Source organism: Sprattus sprattus, assembly GCF_963457725.1.
Source record: "Sprattus sprattus genome assembly, chromosome: 4".
Taxonomy (NCBI): Eukaryota; Metazoa; Chordata; class Actinopteri; order Clupeiformes; family Clupeidae; genus Sprattus; species Sprattus sprattus.
The window spans coordinates 17,211,659-17,230,570 of NC_137923.1; the positions used below are offsets into that span (position 1 = coordinate 17,211,659).

The 18,912-nt window shown below is 41.9% G+C and overlaps 1 protein-coding gene across 2 annotated transcripts; it reads left to right on the forward strand.

Annotated features, from left to right (window-relative positions):
- The first annotated feature begins 3,899 nt into the window (after positions 1 to 3,899).
- On the forward strand, positions 3,900 to 15,451 carry apol1 (apolipoprotein L, 1). 2 transcript variants are annotated; one of them, XM_080837993.1, is made up of 33 exons: positions 3,900 to 4,032; positions 4,506 to 4,562; positions 4,735 to 4,806; positions 4,941 to 4,997; positions 5,096 to 5,149; positions 5,385 to 5,447; positions 5,527 to 5,598; positions 6,018 to 6,086; positions 6,240 to 6,305; positions 6,408 to 6,476; positions 6,632 to 6,703; positions 7,342 to 7,410; positions 7,585 to 7,653; positions 7,799 to 7,870; positions 7,980 to 8,048; positions 8,174 to 8,224; positions 8,359 to 8,412; positions 8,507 to 8,572; positions 8,654 to 8,707; positions 8,876 to 8,947; positions 9,355 to 9,417; positions 9,862 to 9,921; positions 10,272 to 10,349; positions 10,460 to 10,519; positions 10,902 to 10,982; positions 11,233 to 11,292; positions 11,546 to 11,629; positions 11,781 to 11,840; positions 12,323 to 12,385; positions 12,977 to 13,066; positions 13,185 to 13,224; positions 13,313 to 13,364; positions 13,492 to 15,451. In XM_080837993.1, the coding sequence occupies exons 1-33, from the start codon at positions 4,030 to 4,032 to the stop codon at positions 14,624 to 14,626; spliced, it is 3,156 nt and encodes a 1,051-aa protein (XP_080694119.1). In that variant the 5' UTR covers positions 3,900 to 4,029; the 3' UTR covers positions 14,627 to 15,451. The 2 variants fall into 2 exon arrangements, with proteins under 2 accessions (XP_080694119.1, XP_080694120.1); XM_080837994.1 differs by having other exon boundaries at positions 10,460 to 10,510.
- Positions 15,452 to 18,912: the final 3,461 nt, after the last annotated feature.

Genomic DNA, 18,912 nt, shown 5'->3' on the forward strand with positions numbered 1-18,912 from the left:
CTAAGTTAAAGCATTAGTATTGTGTAGTTTAAAAATGAATATGAGCTTGTTTTCTTTGCATTATTCGAGATCTGAAGACACTGCATCTTTTTTGCTATTTTGACCAATTGTCATTTTTCTGCAAATAAATGATCTAAATGACAATATTTTTATTTGAAATTTGGTAGGAATGTTGCCAGTAGGTTATAGAATAAAACTAAAATGTACATTTTACTTTAACACATACCAATAAATAGTAAAACCAGAGAAACTGATAATTTTGAAGTGGTCTCTTAATCTTTTCTGCGGCTGTATGTGTGTGTGGCAGTGATTTGTATGTATATGATATGAACCTTTATGCTAATGTTAATACATTATAGGTTAATGTTTGTTTGGGTTATTTATATGTTAATGTTTACATGTTTTTTGTGTGTGTTGAGATCTCTATGTCTGTGTTTGCATGCAGTGCATGATTTCATTCCATAGGGTTGGTAGTCCAAGGGCCTCCAGGTCAAATAGGTCCAACAGGCTACCTGGTTCCAAATGAGAGAAAGGAGATTTCGTTACAAATATCCTAATTTCTTACATTTTAACCATCTTTAACAATTTCATTTTGCAGTTTTATTTTTTTTACATTTCATTTTAATCAACACAATTTTCTAAAGACATAATTGAAAGTACTCTTCAACATTCAGGACTGATTGATGCCAGTTTGGTGACAACTTTACAGTCAGAAATAGAGCCTCAAATCAAGAGAAAATAGAGAAAGGTACAGCTATGCGTCCTTTGCGTGACAAATAAAATAAAAAAAGCAATCCTTCATGTCTTTGCAAAACACTCTTTACCCTTGCTTTATTACTATGTTTTAATTGTGACATGTTTAATATTGTTAACTGTGTCATTGATTTCTGTTCTTTGCCGCGCCCAAGTGGCATTCACCGCCACACTACAGGCTAAGAAAGAACATGAAGTCATTGGACTTTTGTCAAAAGATTTCACACTAGAATATGAGAATGCCATTACAATCACTGTTTTTTAGGAAATCTTGATAGACTTGATTATGATAGCATATAGAAAGAACTAAGCTGTGTTTGCAACATAGTAGAAGTTTGGGATGATTTTTCATTAATTTCAAGAATTCTAACATAAAATGAATGTGGGTATTTCTGACAGGCATGTTAACAGCATCCGTAAAAGGGGTCTACTTTTTCACCTTTGTCATTTTCCACCCGTGGAAAAACGCCTCTGGGGCAAAGTTGATGAAGAACTGGGAAATGGTGGTCTCAGTGTCGGAAAATGCACAGAAGACAAAACGTCTAACTCTGTCACTCTCCTGTTGGAACCCTCAGTCACGGTGTACATGCAGATGTTTGCTAACAGGGCCGTCTACACTGACAGGAACAGGCGCAGTACTTTCAGTGGCTTCCTCCTCTATGCCTGGTGAATCAGAGGTGTCTTATTTTCTAAAACAAAAGTGACATTTCCATGTCCCTCTATGTACAATGTCTGTTGAGGTGTGTGAAAGGGTGAAATTCCCTCCCCCTTCTCACTGACTCATGAGGAGTTTGGCCCTGGTGTGGGGTGGACTTCCCCACCACAATGGTTGTGCCGGGCTTCCCCCGCAACAATGGATAAGTCCAAGGACAATTGATTGGACTAATTTAGCCAAGTGGCCTGCGTATATAAAGGGTTCCTGATGAGAGGACAGAAAGAGAATTAGAGATGTTGGAAGGAAAGGGATTGAAATTGCATTTATATGGGTCCCTGCTCATGTAGGCATTGCAATGAATGAGAAGGTGGATAAATTGGCCAAGACAGCTACTCAAAAGGATACCATAGATGTGAACCTAAATCTCTCCAAGGCAGAGGGGAAAAGTATTGTGTGGCAGGAAACTATTTTAAAATGGCAACAGCTCTGGGAACAGGAAACAAAAGGTAGACACTTATTCTCATTATCTAGAGGGGTAACAGATTCAGTTAATGTGTGCAAAATAGGTGGGGGTACACGTAAGGAAGAAGTCATCATTTCTAGAATGAGGATTGGTCACACATTCCTGAACAGCACCTTGGTTATTATGGGAAAACACCAAAATGGATTGTGTTCTTGTGAAGAACCCGAGACGGTGCTTTTGATGTTTTGCTTTCTTGTGGAAAATATGAGGAGCAGAGAAGAGATTTTCTGAGAGAACTGGGAGAGATTGGATTGAGAGATCTCACTGAAGGGTATTTTTGAAGTAGGGCTGAGCGGGAGGGGAAGGCGTTTCTTTTTCAAGTTCTTGACGGACACTGGGCTGTACAAGCGAATATAGTGCACTTAGGTGCTAAAACCCTAGGTGGCAGCAATGCAACCTATTGGATGGCGGCTGCCGTAAAACAACAAAGAAGAAGGACAGAAAGAGAGACTTTGCCAAGAGAGGCATGCGACAGCATGGTGACAACTTTGGGGAGAAACCGGTGTACTGCTTTACCCGTTTACCTGTGTGAGGTGAAACAGTACGTGTCTAGATGTGTGGACACTGTTAGCTTTGTTTTGCTCCCTTGTTTTCTGTACCGCTTTTGTGTGCTTTGTTTAGTGTATGTAGGTATTTTGTTTATACGGCCAGTGGATGTAGTTTCAGGTTAGTCTCTGTGCCTAGGGTTGGGGCCTGCCTTGGTCTGAACAGGTGCCTGTGATTGGGCCTAAGTTAGACAAGCAGGTGCAGTACCTGTGAGTACAGCTGGTGTGTTTTGTTTGTTGTATGGTTGGGCACATGTCTAGGGCTGCTAGAGCCCTTTGTAAATAAATATACAGTATGTATGTATGTATGTGTGTATATATATATATATATGAAAGCTACCATCTCCTGTGCTGTGTTTGTCCCAACGTCTTCACCAAGTCCATTTGCCAAATCCCAATAACGTGGGGTGACCGGTCGGTCCCTCACAAGGTGAAATAAAAACTTCCATCTGTATTGTCATAATTTGATTAATCATAATTGACTGTAAGGGGATAATATCACATCTAACCTAATGACCTGCTATACTTGAGATTTTAAAGATTAACAATCAACTACAACTGAGAAAATATTCCTGGACATCTTTTGAACGCAAATAATGCAGTGGGAAGAAAGGGCCACCCTAACAACAAGCAATACAGGCACACAATAATGAGAGGTCTTAAGGACCATGAAACCAGTTGATACAGTCAATGATATGTACAATAATAAGATTTAATAAAAAAACTGAAATTACATAATAAATGTCTCAGAGAAATGCTTCCCTGCTGTCTACAAAATAAAGAAACATATTGCTTTAGTTGTCTGTAAAGTTATGTGTGTAAGTGAAAGAAAGTTTATTATGATTAAGGTTGTATGGTGTGAAGAGAGAAATGTGGAGGTATGTGAAGCCTTTTTTTTTTTTTTTACAGGAAAATGCTATATGAAGCCTGGCATATTTTCACAAAATCACACCCTTTTCTGGCACAAACTTGACCATCTTTTGCCATTCAGTTTCATGCCATTGTATCCTGTTATCTTAACGATTTTTACAGCTCTCTTATCTCACTCAGGAGTTGACTCTGGCTACTGTTCTGCCTCTCAGTAGTACTAGACCTACATTTATGTCTGCCTAAGTAAATTTGCCATCAGAGTAATAAGAAAATGTTTGCACGGGTTGCAAAAAATAGTGTAGACTATGTTTTAAAAAGTAATGGGAATACGGGCCTAGTAGCCTACTAAATCTGGCCCAAATTAACAGATATCACTCTCAGGTGACGTACTAGTACTACAGCCACTGAACACCATTTTCCCCCGTCTTGGCCGTGCTCACCTGTTCTGTTTCAACGCTTTCTTTACGGAAGAACGAGCTGCAGAACATAAAGGGCAGAGGGCGGGGTTTAAGGGGGGAAAAAACTTGTCAACAGCGAGCGGCACACCGGGAGTAAGAAACTGCGATTACGGAGGATCACACTTCAAGTGATCTTTCTGTATTCTATCTTTGTCGGATGCTGATAGTCTGTCCATCTATTTACAGTCTTTATAGTAAATATTGTATGTACCCGAGCCAGTTGACATGGTAAGTCAAAGTTACCAGTTTAGGCGATACGTTTGATGTTTCTTAACTTGTCTAAAATGTTTGAATTCGCCCGTCGTCGATAGCACAGACGAATGTATGTGTGTTTAGACTCAGGGGCGCCTGCAGAAAAAAATTGTGAGGTACGCACAGAGCCACCAACCAAAATAAAACAAAAACACGCACAGTTAATTCTCCTTCTGCATATTGTTTTAGTACTTTTTCACTGTCGATCTGTGTGAATATTCATGAGAGCAAGTCCGGTCAGTCTTTCAGTCATCATAGGCCTACTTCGTAGATGTCTTAAGATTGTACTGAATGACCGCTCAGCAGACGTTGTGGAAACGGGCATTGTCAACAAGACGCAATGAATGTTTGTGTAGAGATGTTCCGAACTTTCCAGGGCTTGACAGTGCGTACAGCCGTACGGCTGCAGGCGCCACTGCTTAGACTAATATTGATATATATGTCTTCAGGAATGGGGACGTCGTTATGAGACGCTGGACTTGGAGTGTGAGGAAGGAATACATATGGTAAGAACAGGGTGGATCAGGGACACATTAAACTTCTTTAAATAGAAAGCGTTTATCTAGAATCTGTGTTTAGGGTTGACCCAAATGTCTTCTGGGAAAGGCGTGTCTAAGACTTGTGTGACTTGGAGGTGAAATAAAAACTACTAAATGTTTTTCCTTACTCATTTCTCAGGAGAAAAATAGTGGTTTAAGTGGGATTCTCAAAAGGTCATCCAAAATCTCAGAAAGCTCAGGACTTGCACAGGTGGGAATGCCGTTCTCTGAGATCTGACGATATTAAATAAAATATCAGTGCATTATGAGTGTGGTGTGTGAATTATGATATGTATTTTATGGCATATGTTTTATATGTACAATGTGCTTCATCATTTATAACAGGGACGAAACGGCAATCTCTCAAAAAGTAATGATAATCTCTCTGACAATGGCGCAAAGGTAGTTCACAGTGTTTTTTCATAACTATTATTATTATTAGCTATTGGATGTTAAACATTGTGGTTTTTAATCTACCTGACCATTGTTTTTTCTGACAGGACAAAGCAGGGGTGTTTAGTGGAATGTTTAAGAAGAACACCAAACCTGCAGAGGTGAGTGTATTGGTATCATCTTCTAAATAATTTCTATGTTGTATAGTCGTGTGAGGGACAGATAAACAGATCTGTCATGCTCACTTACCATCCAGGCTATGCACTATGTAGTACTGTGGTCTGAAATGGACCACCCTGCGAAAATTTAAGAAAAGCTTTCACAGCACGACATTGCTCACTGGCTTAGACAAAAAAAACCTTACTCTTCTCACTGATAAACTTACTTTTATTCCAGGACTGTTTGCAAAACAAACTCTCGGGCAGCAATGACAGTCTCAATGCTAATAACAACACCAAGGTAAGTTTTTGCCTCACTTCAGCCAGCACAATTAGCCATGTTTTGTAGAATTTTCCCAGTGCATTTTCTTGTTCACCAGGAGAAAGGGGGTGTCTTCAGTGGAATCCTAAAGAAGGCTGTCAAGCCATCTGGCGATGGTTTGTCTACACAGGTAACCTTGTAACTACTCACCGACAGCGCTACCCACTGTACCAGATCACACTCACCATAATCTATACATACGGCCCCATAAGCGGCCCCATACACAGCTTCTTGCCTTGCTTTCGTAGTGGTGGCGGTGTTGGATTTTGCCATGATTATGGTCTTGTATTCTTCATAAGCGTTCATGATCATCTCCTACTCGCCAGCGGAGAAAAAAAAGAGTCTCCTTCATTGAGTTTAATAGTTATTGTACAGACAGAAAATCATGGTTTTGGTGATCGACGATAATTTGATCGGGCTAATGGGACAATTTATTAATTTAACTTAATCCCTTACGACGAATAGACCCCAGGTGTATACATCACAGTGTTAAACAGAAAGACATTTTTTTTTCTTTGTTACTGATCACATCATGGCAATGTGTCACAGGTTAGTCTTGGAGATGATCACGAGCTATCTGCCAGTAATGAGAGTCTGTCTGACAAGACCAACCCCAAGGTGAGTCCTCTTATCTAGCGACTTAACAGTTATAACCTTGACTGAAGTAAGCATGGGCTTCTTTCACAGAGGTTAGGAAATGTATGGCATGTTGATTTATGAAACATAGAGCATATAGGTACAATGAAACAACCGCATGTGGCTTTTATTCAGGAGAAAGGAGGAATGTTTAGCGGAATTTTCCGGAAGTCTCCCAAGCCTCCTGGAGACATGTCCCAGGTTAATGTTATTATTTCTTGTCTTTGCTGTTTCTCATGTTTTTCCTTCGCCTCCCATACTGTGTGGACTAACATGATGTTCACATCGCCCTCTTTCCAACAGGCCACCCTGTCTGTTGACAAAGACCTTTCTGCCAGCAATGATAGTCTCTCTGAGAGTAGCACAAAGAAAGTGAGTGTGTGTGTGTGTGTGTGTGTGTGTGTGTGTGTGTATGTGTATGTTTGCCTCTTGACTGGGGTTTCTTACTTTCCCCTTCTCACACCCTTTTTTCTGTTAGTCTGTATGCATGACCTTGTAATTGTTTTTTAAAAACTTCTGTCTTTAAGGAAAAACCTGGAATGTTGAGCGGGATGTTCAAAAGATCTCCTAAACCAAATCATAAACGCACAGCTTCACAGGTGAGCTAGTTGAGGCTAAACTGATCCAAGTCCTGACTGATTGTACACATTGATTGATTGCTGACTTTATCAGTCCTTCTCTCCCTATATTTTTTTTTATTTTGATAGGCTAAACTTATCCAAGGCCTGACTGGTGTTGCTTTCTGTTTGTAAACATTGATTGATTGCTGACGTAATCAGTCCTTCTCCACTTGAGCATTTTCACTCATAAATGGTCTGCGTGACAAATGTATAGTGTGCAATGGTTCACAACTTTTGGTTCAGGACGACACTTGAATGTCACAAGTCCCTCGTGACCGGCATCATTCTCAATAAGGACAACTTTTTAGTGTATTTTTTCCCCCTCAATCGTTACATTTTCTTGCCGAATTCTTGTCACTTTGATTTTTGAGCATACTTATGTTTGAGTTTTGAAATACCTGATCATGACTCGTTGTGTCAATTGAGATATGCAGGGCTCAGTAAATATGATTAACTTTTTATACATTTAGTTTAAATTGTTTGTGTGTGATTTTTTTTTCTTCAATTACTTCAATTTCTGCTAACCCCTAGGTTGGGAGACCCTGGTATAGTTGTAGCCTATAGTGGCATATTTGAACTGTCAGATTTGATTGTAATCATTTTTTAATCTTTGATAGGAAAACCTGTGTGAACAGGGTGATATCTCTGCTAGCAACGACAGTCTCTCAGAAAACGGCAACCCTAAGGTATGATCGGCCCATCAAAAGCCATTACGAACTCTAAATTAAGCAGTTATCCATGATCTATTGTCTGAAGTGCTATAATGTGAATAAAATATGATACACAATTTCCACTCTGTTTGTATCCTGGTATCTCTATTTCTTATTAACATGATGTTCACATCGCCCTCTTTTTGACAGGCCACCCTGTCTGTTGACAAAGACCTTTCTGCCAGCAATGATAGTCTCTCTGAGAGTAGCACAAAGAAAGTGAGTGTGTGTGTATGTGTGTGTGTGTGTGTGTGTATGTTTGCCTCTTGACTGGGGTTTCTTACTTCCCCCTTCTCACACCCTTTTTTCTGTTAGTCTGTATGCATGACCTTGTAATTGTTTTTTAAAAACTTCTGTCTTTAAGGAAAAACCTGGAATGTTGAGCGGGATGTTCAAAAGATCTCCTAAACCAAATCATAAACGCACAGCTTCACAGGTGAGCTAGTTGAGGCTAAACTGATCCAAGTCCTGACTGATTGTACACATTGATTGATTGCTGACTTTATCAGTCCTTCTCTCCCTATATATTTTTTTTATTTTGATAGGAAAACCTGTGTGAACAGAGTGATATCTCTGCTAGCAACGACAGTCTCTCAGAAAACAGCAACCCTAAGGTATGACGTACTCTAAATTCAGCAGTTATCCACGAAATAATGTCTGATGTGCTATAATGTGAATAACGTATAATACACAATTCCTGCTCTGTTTATATGCTGCTATCTCTTTTTCTGACACACAGACTGGGATGATGGGAAAGATTCGGAGGAATCCATTTCAGTCCACGGCTCAGGTAACCCACCAAGGGCAGGCCATTTTCTGTTAAGCGTCGTTTTGTGAAGCCTTTCAAGTCTCTGATGTTGGGTTTTCCATGAAATAAGAGGTTTTATTTACATGGATTTTGTTATTTTTGGTTGGATTTGACAGGACAGGGAGAGGACGGAGAAATCTTCAGATGCTAAGATTTCACAACCCAAACAGGTGGACATTCAGTCTTTTTCTGTGTCCTAGCTATTTTTGTCATCTGGTGGTCACATGGAAATGGCTCCTAAATTAACTTCTCTCACTTCTAAAGGAGAAGGGCTCAGATTCAGAGATGGAGGAGATGGCAGACAGTGGCAGACACGCGGGTCACAAACAGGTTCGTGAATTTGTGTGGTGTTTGAAATGATGTGCGCGCTGTGGTTGTTGTGTTTTAATTTAACCTACTCAACCCCTTTAGAATGTGCTAGTCGGAGCTATGTCGAAGCTGAATCCGTTTCGTCCTGCTACCAAAGTGAGTTCATTTCAGATTTAAAACAATTAACATCAAACATCAAATGACTGCATGTTCATAATCATCATTGAGTTTGTTCATTACTTATTACTTCTTATATAGTTACTGATATACTTACTTATATGACTATTGATTATGTTCTCCATTTACATGAATAATAATCTAAAGGAGGATAAAGACTCAGAAAGGGAAGATGAAGATGTGTCTGCTGGCAGTGAGAACCACTCCCATCGCAAACAGGTGTGTCAGTGTTTAGATTGTCTGTGCATGTTTACATAAGAGTGTGTGTGTGTGTGTGTGTCTGTTTTAAAAAACAATATTTCTCTGTTATCCCATTTTTGTCCAAATCAGAACGTTGTGGTTGGAGCCCTAACGAAATTGAACCCATTTCGCTCTGCTCCCAAAGTAATAAGTACTTTTAGTTATCATGTGGTGATGGGCTGTGGATATTGTAGATAAGTGATGGTTGAGGTTGTGGAGAAAATGGTAATAGTGTTGGATTCTGAAGCTCTAGTGAGGAGTGATGAAGGGTTTGTGACTTTGTTGATGTTGTTATCTGTTAGATTGTGTGGGATAAGCATAATTGATATATGCTGAAGTGGGAAAGATATAATAACGATTTGATAAATCTCATTCATTGTCTGTAGAAACTCACCTCAGGGATGGAGTCTGAAGATGAGCTGGAGCGAGACGATAATGAGATGAAAAAGGTAAGTTCCTCATGTAGATGGTGCTCCCTCACTCACTTCTGCTCAGTGACTCAGTCGTCCACTCCAACTGTGTGTGTGTGTGCGCGTGTGTGTGTGTGCGTGCGTGCGAGAGAGAGAGAGGGTGTATGTAATTATGGCGTGTATCGGACTCTGTCGGAGTGACGCAAACCTACACCAAGGAGAGGGAAATGAGGAGCGACCCGTACCCCTTTAGTCCCTCCCTGTCCCACTAAAAAGGCACATACTTTGCTCAGCTCTGAGCTTTACCTCCTTCCTGTGAGGAGGAGGGAGAGCCTCTGATAAGGCGACAGTAGCTGTGTGTGGAATAGACGAGGCCCGGATTCGGCGCTGATCCGGTGTGGAGCCGGTCCCAGGCCAGCTGTAATCTGGGTCTAGTCTGGACCCACCTCACTTAGGTTGTGTGTCCGATTCTGTTCTGACCAGGAGCTGAGCAGCACAGCATCTTCCAGCCAGCTGAGGACAGCCACAGCAGGGGGGAGTCAGGTAGCTATCAGCATGTTTTATCTGCTACATGTTACAATAGTTAGCTTTTGGTCGGTCGGTCTGTCTGTCTGTCTGTCTGTCTGTCTGTCTGTCTGTCTGTCTGTCTGTCTGTCTGTCTGTCTGTCTGTCTGTCTGTCTGTCTGTCTGTCTGTCTGTCTGTCTGTCTGTCTGTCTGTCTGTCTGTCTGTCTGTCTGTCTGTCTGTCTGTCTGTCTGTCTGTCTGTCTGTCAATAGTTAGCTTTTGGTCTGTCTGTGTCTGTCTGTCTGTCTGTCTGTCTGTGTCTAAATACATTAATAAATACATTTGCTTAGCCACAGAGAACGATATGTAACTTCTTTGTCCTGGTCAGGTCAATAGTATTATGACTCAGAAGGAGAACAAGAGCATGGCTAAACCTCCTCCGGTTCCACCCAAACCTAAGGAGAAGGTGAGTCTAAAATAGCCTGGGCTCCAGAGCACATGGGACTGTTTTTAATAGACCCTTGTTTCCTTTTGTGTATTGTGTGATGGCCTTGATGTGGTTTTTATTCACTCCAGGAGCTGACTGCAAGGATGAAAGAGATTGAGCTCAAGGACGCACAGACTAAGGTACTCCAGGTAAGGACAAACAGGTATAACAGGGTTTCATGAAACTAAAGATCCTGGGAGCCTAGCCCTTACAAAAGATTTGGTGTGAAAATCAACAAATGGTTATTCTTGAAAGAGTAACTCTAGACATCCTAGCCTTCAGTTGGAGGAATCTGCCACAATTAAGTCAATGGTCATAACTAAGTACATATTTGTTCTGACCACATTTGATTTCCCCAGGGTACTTTGTTTATACTGTATGTAGTTATTATTGCATAAACTAATGGTCCAAAATATTACTGTTGTTATTGTATACCAGTTCTAGTAGGCTTATAAGGGTAGGCGCCACCTCAGAGTGATGGGGCCTGTATATTGACAGTGAGATTTAATGATCTGATTTCCGTTCTGGCAGGGCAATGGTGCTGAGTGTTGTGATGAGGCCAGACAGGTTTCAAATGAGGAAAAGAAGGATGGTGAGGAGGAAATCATGCAGGTAAGGCTCCTCGGCTCTGAGTTGACACTGAGCACATTGAGTGCAGTTCATGTCCGCAACATTACGTATTTTGCAAAGTGTATTATATATCTATTTATTTTTACCACTACGGTATTGTGTTCCCTCAATATTCTCTTTCAGTCTTTCGGTCTTTCCAGGCTTCAACTGATTGTATCTTCTGAACACTTTGGCCCTAACTTTAACATTATGCTTAACTGTATGTGTAAGATGTACTTTTTTTGTTTTTCAGTCTACCACAAAGAAGGCAAAGAAGCCTAAGAATCTGTCCATGCCACAGGTAGAACCCAAGGTAAGGATCATTTGTAGGGGTTTGAAAACCTTCCATCAGTGTAGATGTATCAGTTAGCTTTAATATGGCCCTCATTGCCTGTCAGCACTGGAGGCAACTTATTTTGCCCAAATGATCTTTTTAATTCTCATTTTAAAAAGATGGTTACACAGGCTCAGTAATATTTTATAGATTCATTTAAGGATCTATTGCGCAATAAACCATAAAAGATTAATCGTGAAAGGCTATATTGCCACTGGCAACATTTTCATAGGATGAAAGTGATGATGGCCTGGAAGACAGGAGAGAGCGCTCCACAGAAGAAAAGATACCAGAACAAGAAGCACCATCCACAAAGGTATGAAATGATCGGGCCTCTCAACCTCACTGGCTTTCTCTCTCCTTTTTGTTTCTGTCTAATCCTTATTCATTTACATGTGGAACTGTTGTTTAGTTTAATACATGCAAGCAGAATACTGAACATGTATGTTGTTTTATAACTACTTCAGCCAAAGAAGAAGAACCCTAAGAAATCGAAAAATCCATTCATGTCCAAACTTGCTACAAAGGTATGGACATATGCTTTTTTTTGGCTATCTATGAGTATCACTGATTCATTGCCTAAGATGTTGGTTTAAAGCAGCAGTAAGGTATTTTTGTAAACAACTAACAAGCTAACTAGCTGAAAGCCAACAAACATGCTTTCCATCAACAGCAGTACAATTGGCACTGATAAAAGCTAGCTTGCTGGCAACAATTTAACTTTTTAGTGCTGTGAAAGGCGTTCTTTCTTTTTCATGGGGTTTTAGACCCTGGTCGCAAAAGTGTGTGTGTGTGTGTGTGTGTGTGTGTGTGTGTGTGTGTGTGTGTGTGTGTGTGTGTGTGTGTATGTATCTGTCTTTCACATGACCACATACCATCAAAGGGAATAATTAATGACACAAACGTGAATTACTTTCAACAACATGCCTCTAAACACCGTTAAAACCTGCATCACACTGCTTTAAACATGACTGGTTTTAAAGCCTGCTTTGCTCATTTTAACCATCAGGGTAAAACGCTGCAGAAGAAGAATGAAAATGAGGAAGGGGCCCCTGGGGATGGCTCTGCCGAGGTATGTTCATTATTATTTTTGTTGTTGTTGTTGTTGTTGTTGTTTTCCTCCTTTTGCCTTTTCCCTTGCATGTTCACAAAAGGGCCACCTGGCCTGTCTCACTAAAAGGAGATTTGAGTAAGATGGTTTAAGTGGAGTATTTTAGTGTTTATAGAGAATTTACAGACTGTTGTGGTACTTTTCCTTCTGGTCACCACCCCGCCCAACTCAAGCTAGTTTGCATTGAATGTGTGCCTCAGTTATCTGATGTGACCAAACTTGTTCTGTTACTTCCTCCCCTGACTTCTGCAAACATCACAGGTGGTCACATGCAAGCTACTTTACACTCACGGCATAATGTGACCTGAACACTTCAAATGTTTTAAATCCATCTCTCTTCTCATTATGTGACGTAATTAAACCAGGCGTTCATGTATTACAAGCCCAGATTTACATTCTTTGCTGGACTCCCAGTCTTTTCTCCAGGAAGCTGCATGTGGCAGTGTCTATAAACATTATTTCACGTATACTATTTATATATACCGCACTATGTATTAAACCTAGCTAATTATTTATTTTACTATCGTTTCCCCCCTTGTCTCCCCAAAAAAGGGCAATGGCCAAAAAAAGTCACTGTTTGAGCAGTTGGATGAGTTACGTTTTGATAAGCCTGAGGATGAGGAGGAGGAAGAGGAGGACAAGGTTTGTGATAACGCTGTCTTAACAGTACAAAAAAATCTCCTGTGAAATCAATTAATACATGTTATACTATTTTAATTCATTACAATATTTCATAATTTTACTGAAAATATTTCTGTAGGATCTGAATGGCTTGATGGAGTGGTGGAATACAGTAGAACGTAAGTGCACCATAGACTTAATATCCACAAAGACCTAACAGCTTGGCTGAAAGACTCAAATGTGATTTGTCTGTTTGACTTTATTCAGAATGGGAAGACATGCAACAGAATGATGACATGACTGAGAAAGAAGAGGCAAAGTATGAAATTAGAGAAGGAATTTTCCTTAACACCTACTCACTTTAGCCACTCAGAGGTGGTTCAACCTATGCCCACCCATCAGAATCTTGATTATAATTTTTGTATTTGTTTGCCTTTTTCTCACAGAGCCTTTGCTCTGACAGCTGACAAAGTGCAGAAAGGTATTCGTGTCTTCAATAAGCTGTTCACCGAGCGGGCCGAAGGACTGTGGCAGCACGTCATCGACCTGAACGCCATTGCAGATGGTCTTGACACCTTCAACAAGAAAACCAAGATCGCCCAGATCACTGGGGGCTCCACCAGCGCCGTGGGGGGCACTCTGACCATCGCCGGCCTGGCCCTGGCCCCCGTCACCCTGGGAACTTCACTGATTGTGACCGCTGTGGGCCTGGGCATAGCCGCGGCAGGTGGACTCACCTCGGCCTCCGCCGGCATCTCCAACCAGGTGAACAACTCGCTTGACCGCAAGAAGGTGGAGCGCATCGTGGAGGACTATCAGACAAAGATCCTCGACCTCAACAAGTGCATGAAGTTCATCAAGCAAGGGATCGAGAACCTGCGCAGGTTCGACCTCATCAAGATGAAGAAGCAGGCCTATAACCAGGACTTCCCTGCTCTCAACAACATCTATGAGGATGGGGCCATGGCTGGCAAGGCCATCCTTATCAACGCCAACGAGATCATGCGCGTAGTGCAGATCGCCAACGTGGCCGGGAGCACGGCGGCACGGGCTGTGCAGATCGCCAGCATGGCCACGGGCATCCTAACTGGGCTCTTTGTGGGCATGGACATTTACTTTGTGGCCAAGGATTCCCGTGAGCTCAAGAAGGGGGCCAAGTCGGAGTTCGCCGCCAAGATCAGGGAGGTGGCGGAGCAGCTGCACGAGGGGCTGGTGGAGCTCAACAGTATCCGGGAGGAGCTGCAGACCACCACTGGCCCAGAGGGCAAGGCCGACAATGGCCCGCCCGAGACCAGGGACGAAACAGAGGACATTGACGAAATCAAGCGCAAGCTCAAGAGCAACCCACCTCCTAGTTATGACGACACCGCCGACATTGACGAAATCAAGTGCAAGCTCAAGAGCAACCCACCTCCTAGTTATGACGACACCGCTGACATGGACGAAATCAAGCGCAAGCTTAAGAGCATCCCACCTCCTAGTTATGACGACACCGTCGACATTGACGAAATCAAGCGCAAGCCTAAGAGCATCCCACCTCCTAGTTATGACGACACTGACAAAAAAAAAGGTCAAAGCTAAGAGCTGAGCTTCCCAACTCCCCCACAGAACTGCCAAACCACATTCTCAACTACCTACCTTTTTTATTTGTTTCACTCCATATTACTCAGCAACAGCCGGCCTCGCCCTGTAAGCCCTCTCCCAATACTGCCACTCCGCTTCTGTGTGCACCGTATGATTCTGCTGCTCACAGACTTGCACAGGCTGCACAAAGGCCTGTGTTTTCTGTCTACAGGCTCCTTGTCAAAGGAGATATGCAGTTTGATTGGTACTTACTTGGCCACACTAAATCATGTTTCTCCGGCACCATAGATGAGCTAGGTGAAAAATCACATGCATAGAAATGCACACACATGGAAAACTGTGGTACAAGTCAGGGATTTGAATCCTTTCTGAGCTAGCCATGATGTAGCTGCGACCTTTTAATGTATAAGGTCTTATGGCAGATTTTAAGAAGACTTTTATCTTTTTGTATTTGTTGTTTTGTCTTTCACTGTACAGCCAAACAACTGGACTGTTGCTGCTGTTTTTATATTCTTATTCCACCACTACCACCCTATAAGAGTTAATGTCCAAATCTGAAAGACTTTCCAGGTAAACTGTAGGCCAATGGCATATGACTAATATATTAATTTCAGTTTCCCTTGTGTAGGTAGCTGATGTTGCTTTATTTATTTACATTGGGATCTTAAATTGTACAAAATGGAACTGGTTTATTTAATGGGGTTATTTGATTGGGGGCTATTTGGTTTTAGAACTGTTAATACTTTCTTAACTATTTTTATTTCAAATGATTTTATTTGTAATTCTCTTCTTAATTCATAATAAAATAATCTATGAAGTTCACATTTATCAGCTTTTGTCATACATTTAATAAAGATATAGAGGTTAATGTATTTATTAATCAATCACAATGGAATAAACAACACCGGTTGAAGACAATAACGCAAAGGAGGCAAGAAGCTCACCTGAAACAAGTATGGCTTCCCATCTTTATCACATACTGGTGTGATGACTCAGGAGCCATGTAGCCTCTTTTCCACTTACCCAAAGGTAACCGCGCCCCAGTCCCAGGTGACTTGACAAAGGTGCAAAGGAGGTGTGGTCTAGGTGTCATTATGAGAAGTCCGCCGGTCTTCCATCATTTCAAACCAACAACAACAAAACTGCACTGTAAGGTGTCCCGAGTTTCGAGTTCCATATTGTGGGAAAGCCTAACGCGTGAGTCACAGTTACACAAACAACCGTGTCAAAAATGCATGTAAAAAGACTATTGTAGATAACCTTGTGATAATCTGTCCGCCGTCCGCGTTGTTGTCTGTGAGTTTTGAATTAGTCTGTAAATTCAGTACAGATGTGATGGTTGGGCGTGGTTACATGTTTGGAAGTTGTTCCTATCCTGCCTACTGTCCGTAAAGAATGTTTTGACGGAGAATCGAGGTAGGAGACTGTTGTTGTACGTTAACACAGTGTTATTTAGACGAAATATAATTACTTATTTGTATGCCACTGGCAGAGTTTGACACGTCCTTGATTTTTTGCACATCCATTTTTCATCGGCGGTTTTTGGAAGTGCTCCCTTTCGGTTAATAGATTGGTTGAACGGACAAAAATACATTGGCTGTTGGGCTGCAGTGGCCTGCTATTTGTATGTGTCAGTTTGGGAAATTATTCCTTCCTTTCTCTGTCGACAGCGTTGTTTATCTGTAAAACCGAAACTTTGACGCTTTGCCGGGTCGACTCACACTTCACAATTATTCACCCCGGCACTTTTATGAAAAACAAATTACGGAACATGACGGAACAACAAAGAGCAATACATGAGAACACGTGTAGAGGTTTTCATACGTGTTTACACATATGCACTATTTGAGAAAGTTGTGTTTCACATTAAATAGCTCCCACTCGCAGGACACTGATCAAAGTTATTTTAGGAAGCCTGCCTCCCTACTGAAGTGTAAGAGAGGTCACGGCGTGTTGAGACTTGTTGGTTGTGTGTTGTAGAGTTAAGATGGAGCAGTGCATGGCGAAACCAGAAGTTAAAAAGAAAAAAACAGCACAGGTGAGTGAGAATATGCCCATGCTAAACAAAGGACGTTGGATGTTTGGTAAAATGTCAGTTCACACACCTATTGTGCACACACAAAACTGTTTCTGCGTACAATTAGTTACAAAGTCCTTAATGACAGCTTGGGCAACTGTACAGTGCCAGTGAAGTAAATGGAAGCATATACAAGAAAGGAGTTTGTTCAAGTAATCTATTGCCACTTGAATAAAATAGAGGTATATATTAATTTACATTTGTGGATAAACTAATATTGTGTTGCTTGTCATACATTTTATACCATCATGTGTTTATTCAAGAACTTTGTGAGATGGATAATTTATACACACCATGCTCAGGTTGTTTGACATTAACGGCTATCTCAAGTTGGCCCTTGTGCTCTAAAAGGATTCGTTTTTTCCCCTAACACATTTTTATAATTCCAATTTACCTGTGTACTGATGATAATAAGAATGACACAAATAGACCAGAAACCAACTTGTGATAAACAGCATAAGAAGTGCTTTTGAATTACAATTTCTTCCCATTCCATGTGCCTAAATCACTTAATCTCTCTCATCTTTGAAGCCAAGACCCCAATCCACTCCTCCAAAACCTCCAAAGCGCTCCCCTGAGGTATCGTCCAGTCTTCTGTGTGTGTATCCTTCTGTGTGTGTGTCCTTCTGTGTGTGTATCCTTCTGTGTGTGTGTGTCCTTCTGTGTGTGTGTGTCCTTCTGTGTGTGTGTGTCCTTCTGTGTGTGTGTATCCTTCTGTGTGTGTGTGTCCTTCTGTGTGTGTATCCTTCTGTGTGTGTGTCCTTCTGTGTGTGTGTCCTTCTGTGTGTGTATCCTTCTGTGTGTGTGTGTGTGTGTCCTTCTGTGTGTGTGTGTGTGTGTGTGTCCTTCTGTGTGTGTGTGTGTGTGTGTATCCTTCTGTGTGTGTCTCCTTCTGTGTGTGTGTGTGTATCCTTCTGTGTTTGTCCTTCTGTGTGTGTCTTTCTGCGTGTGTGTCTTTCTGTGTGTGTGTCCTTTTGTGTGTATCCTTCTGTGTATGTATCCTTCTGTGTGTGTGTGTCCTTCTGTGTGTGTGTCCTACTGTGTGTGTGTGTGTCCTTTTGTGTGTATCCTTCTGTGTGTGTATCCTTTTGTGTGTATCCTTCGGTGTGTCCTTTTGTGTGTGTGTGTCCTTCTGTGTGTGTGTCCTTTTCTGTGTGTCCTTCTGTGTGTGTGCCCTTCTGTGTGTGTGTGTATCCTTCTGTGTGTGTGCCCTTCTGTGTGTGTGTGTATCCTTCTGTGTGTGTATCCTTCTGTGTTTGTATCCTTCTGTGTGTGTGTCTTTCTGTGTGTGTGTGTGTCCTTCTATGTGTGTGTGTGTGTGTCATTATGTGTGTGTGTATCCTTCTGTGTGTGGGCCATTCTGTGTGTGTCCTTCCGTGTGTGTCGGCCCTTCTGTGTGTCTGTCCTTCTCTGTGTGTGTCCTTCTGTGTGTGTGTCCTCCTGTGTGTGTGTCTCCTTCTGTGTGTGTGTCCTTCTGTGTGTGTATCCTTCTGTGTGTGTGTCCTTTTGTGTGTATCCTTCGGTGTGTCCTTTTGTGTGTGTGTGTTCTGTGTGTGTGTCCTTCTGTGTGTGTGTCCTTCTGTGTGTGTGTATCCTTCTGTGTGTGTGCCCTTCTGTGTGTGTGTGCCCTTCTGTGTGTGTGTGTCCTTCTGTGTGTGTGTATCCTTCTGTGTGTGTGCCCTTCTGTGTGCGTGTGTGTGTGTCCTTCTGTGTGTGTGCCCTTCTGTGTGTGTGTCCTTCTGTGTGTGTATCCTTCTGTGTGTGTGCCCTTCTGTGTGTGTGCCCTTCTGTGTGTGTGTGTGTGCCCTTCTGTGTGTGTGCCCTTCTGTGTGTGTGCCCTTCTGTGTGTGTGTGTGTGTGCCCTTCTGTGTGTGTGCCCTTCTGTGTGCGTGTGTGTCCTTCTGTGTGTGTGTGTGTCCTTCTCTCTGTGTACGTGTGTATCCTTCTGTGTGTGTGTGTGTATCCTTCTGTGTGTGTGTGTGTATCCTTCTGTGTGTGGGCCCTTCTGTGTGTGTATCCTTCTGTGTTTTGTATCCTTCTGTGTGTGTGTGTATCCTTCTGTGTGTGTGTCCTTCTGTGTGCGTGTCCGTCTTTGTGTGTGTCTTTCTGTGTGTGTGTGTCCTTCTATGTTTGTGTGTGTGTCATTATGTGTGTGTGTATCCTTCTGTGTGTGTCCTTCCGTGTGTGTCGGCCCTTCTGTGTGTCT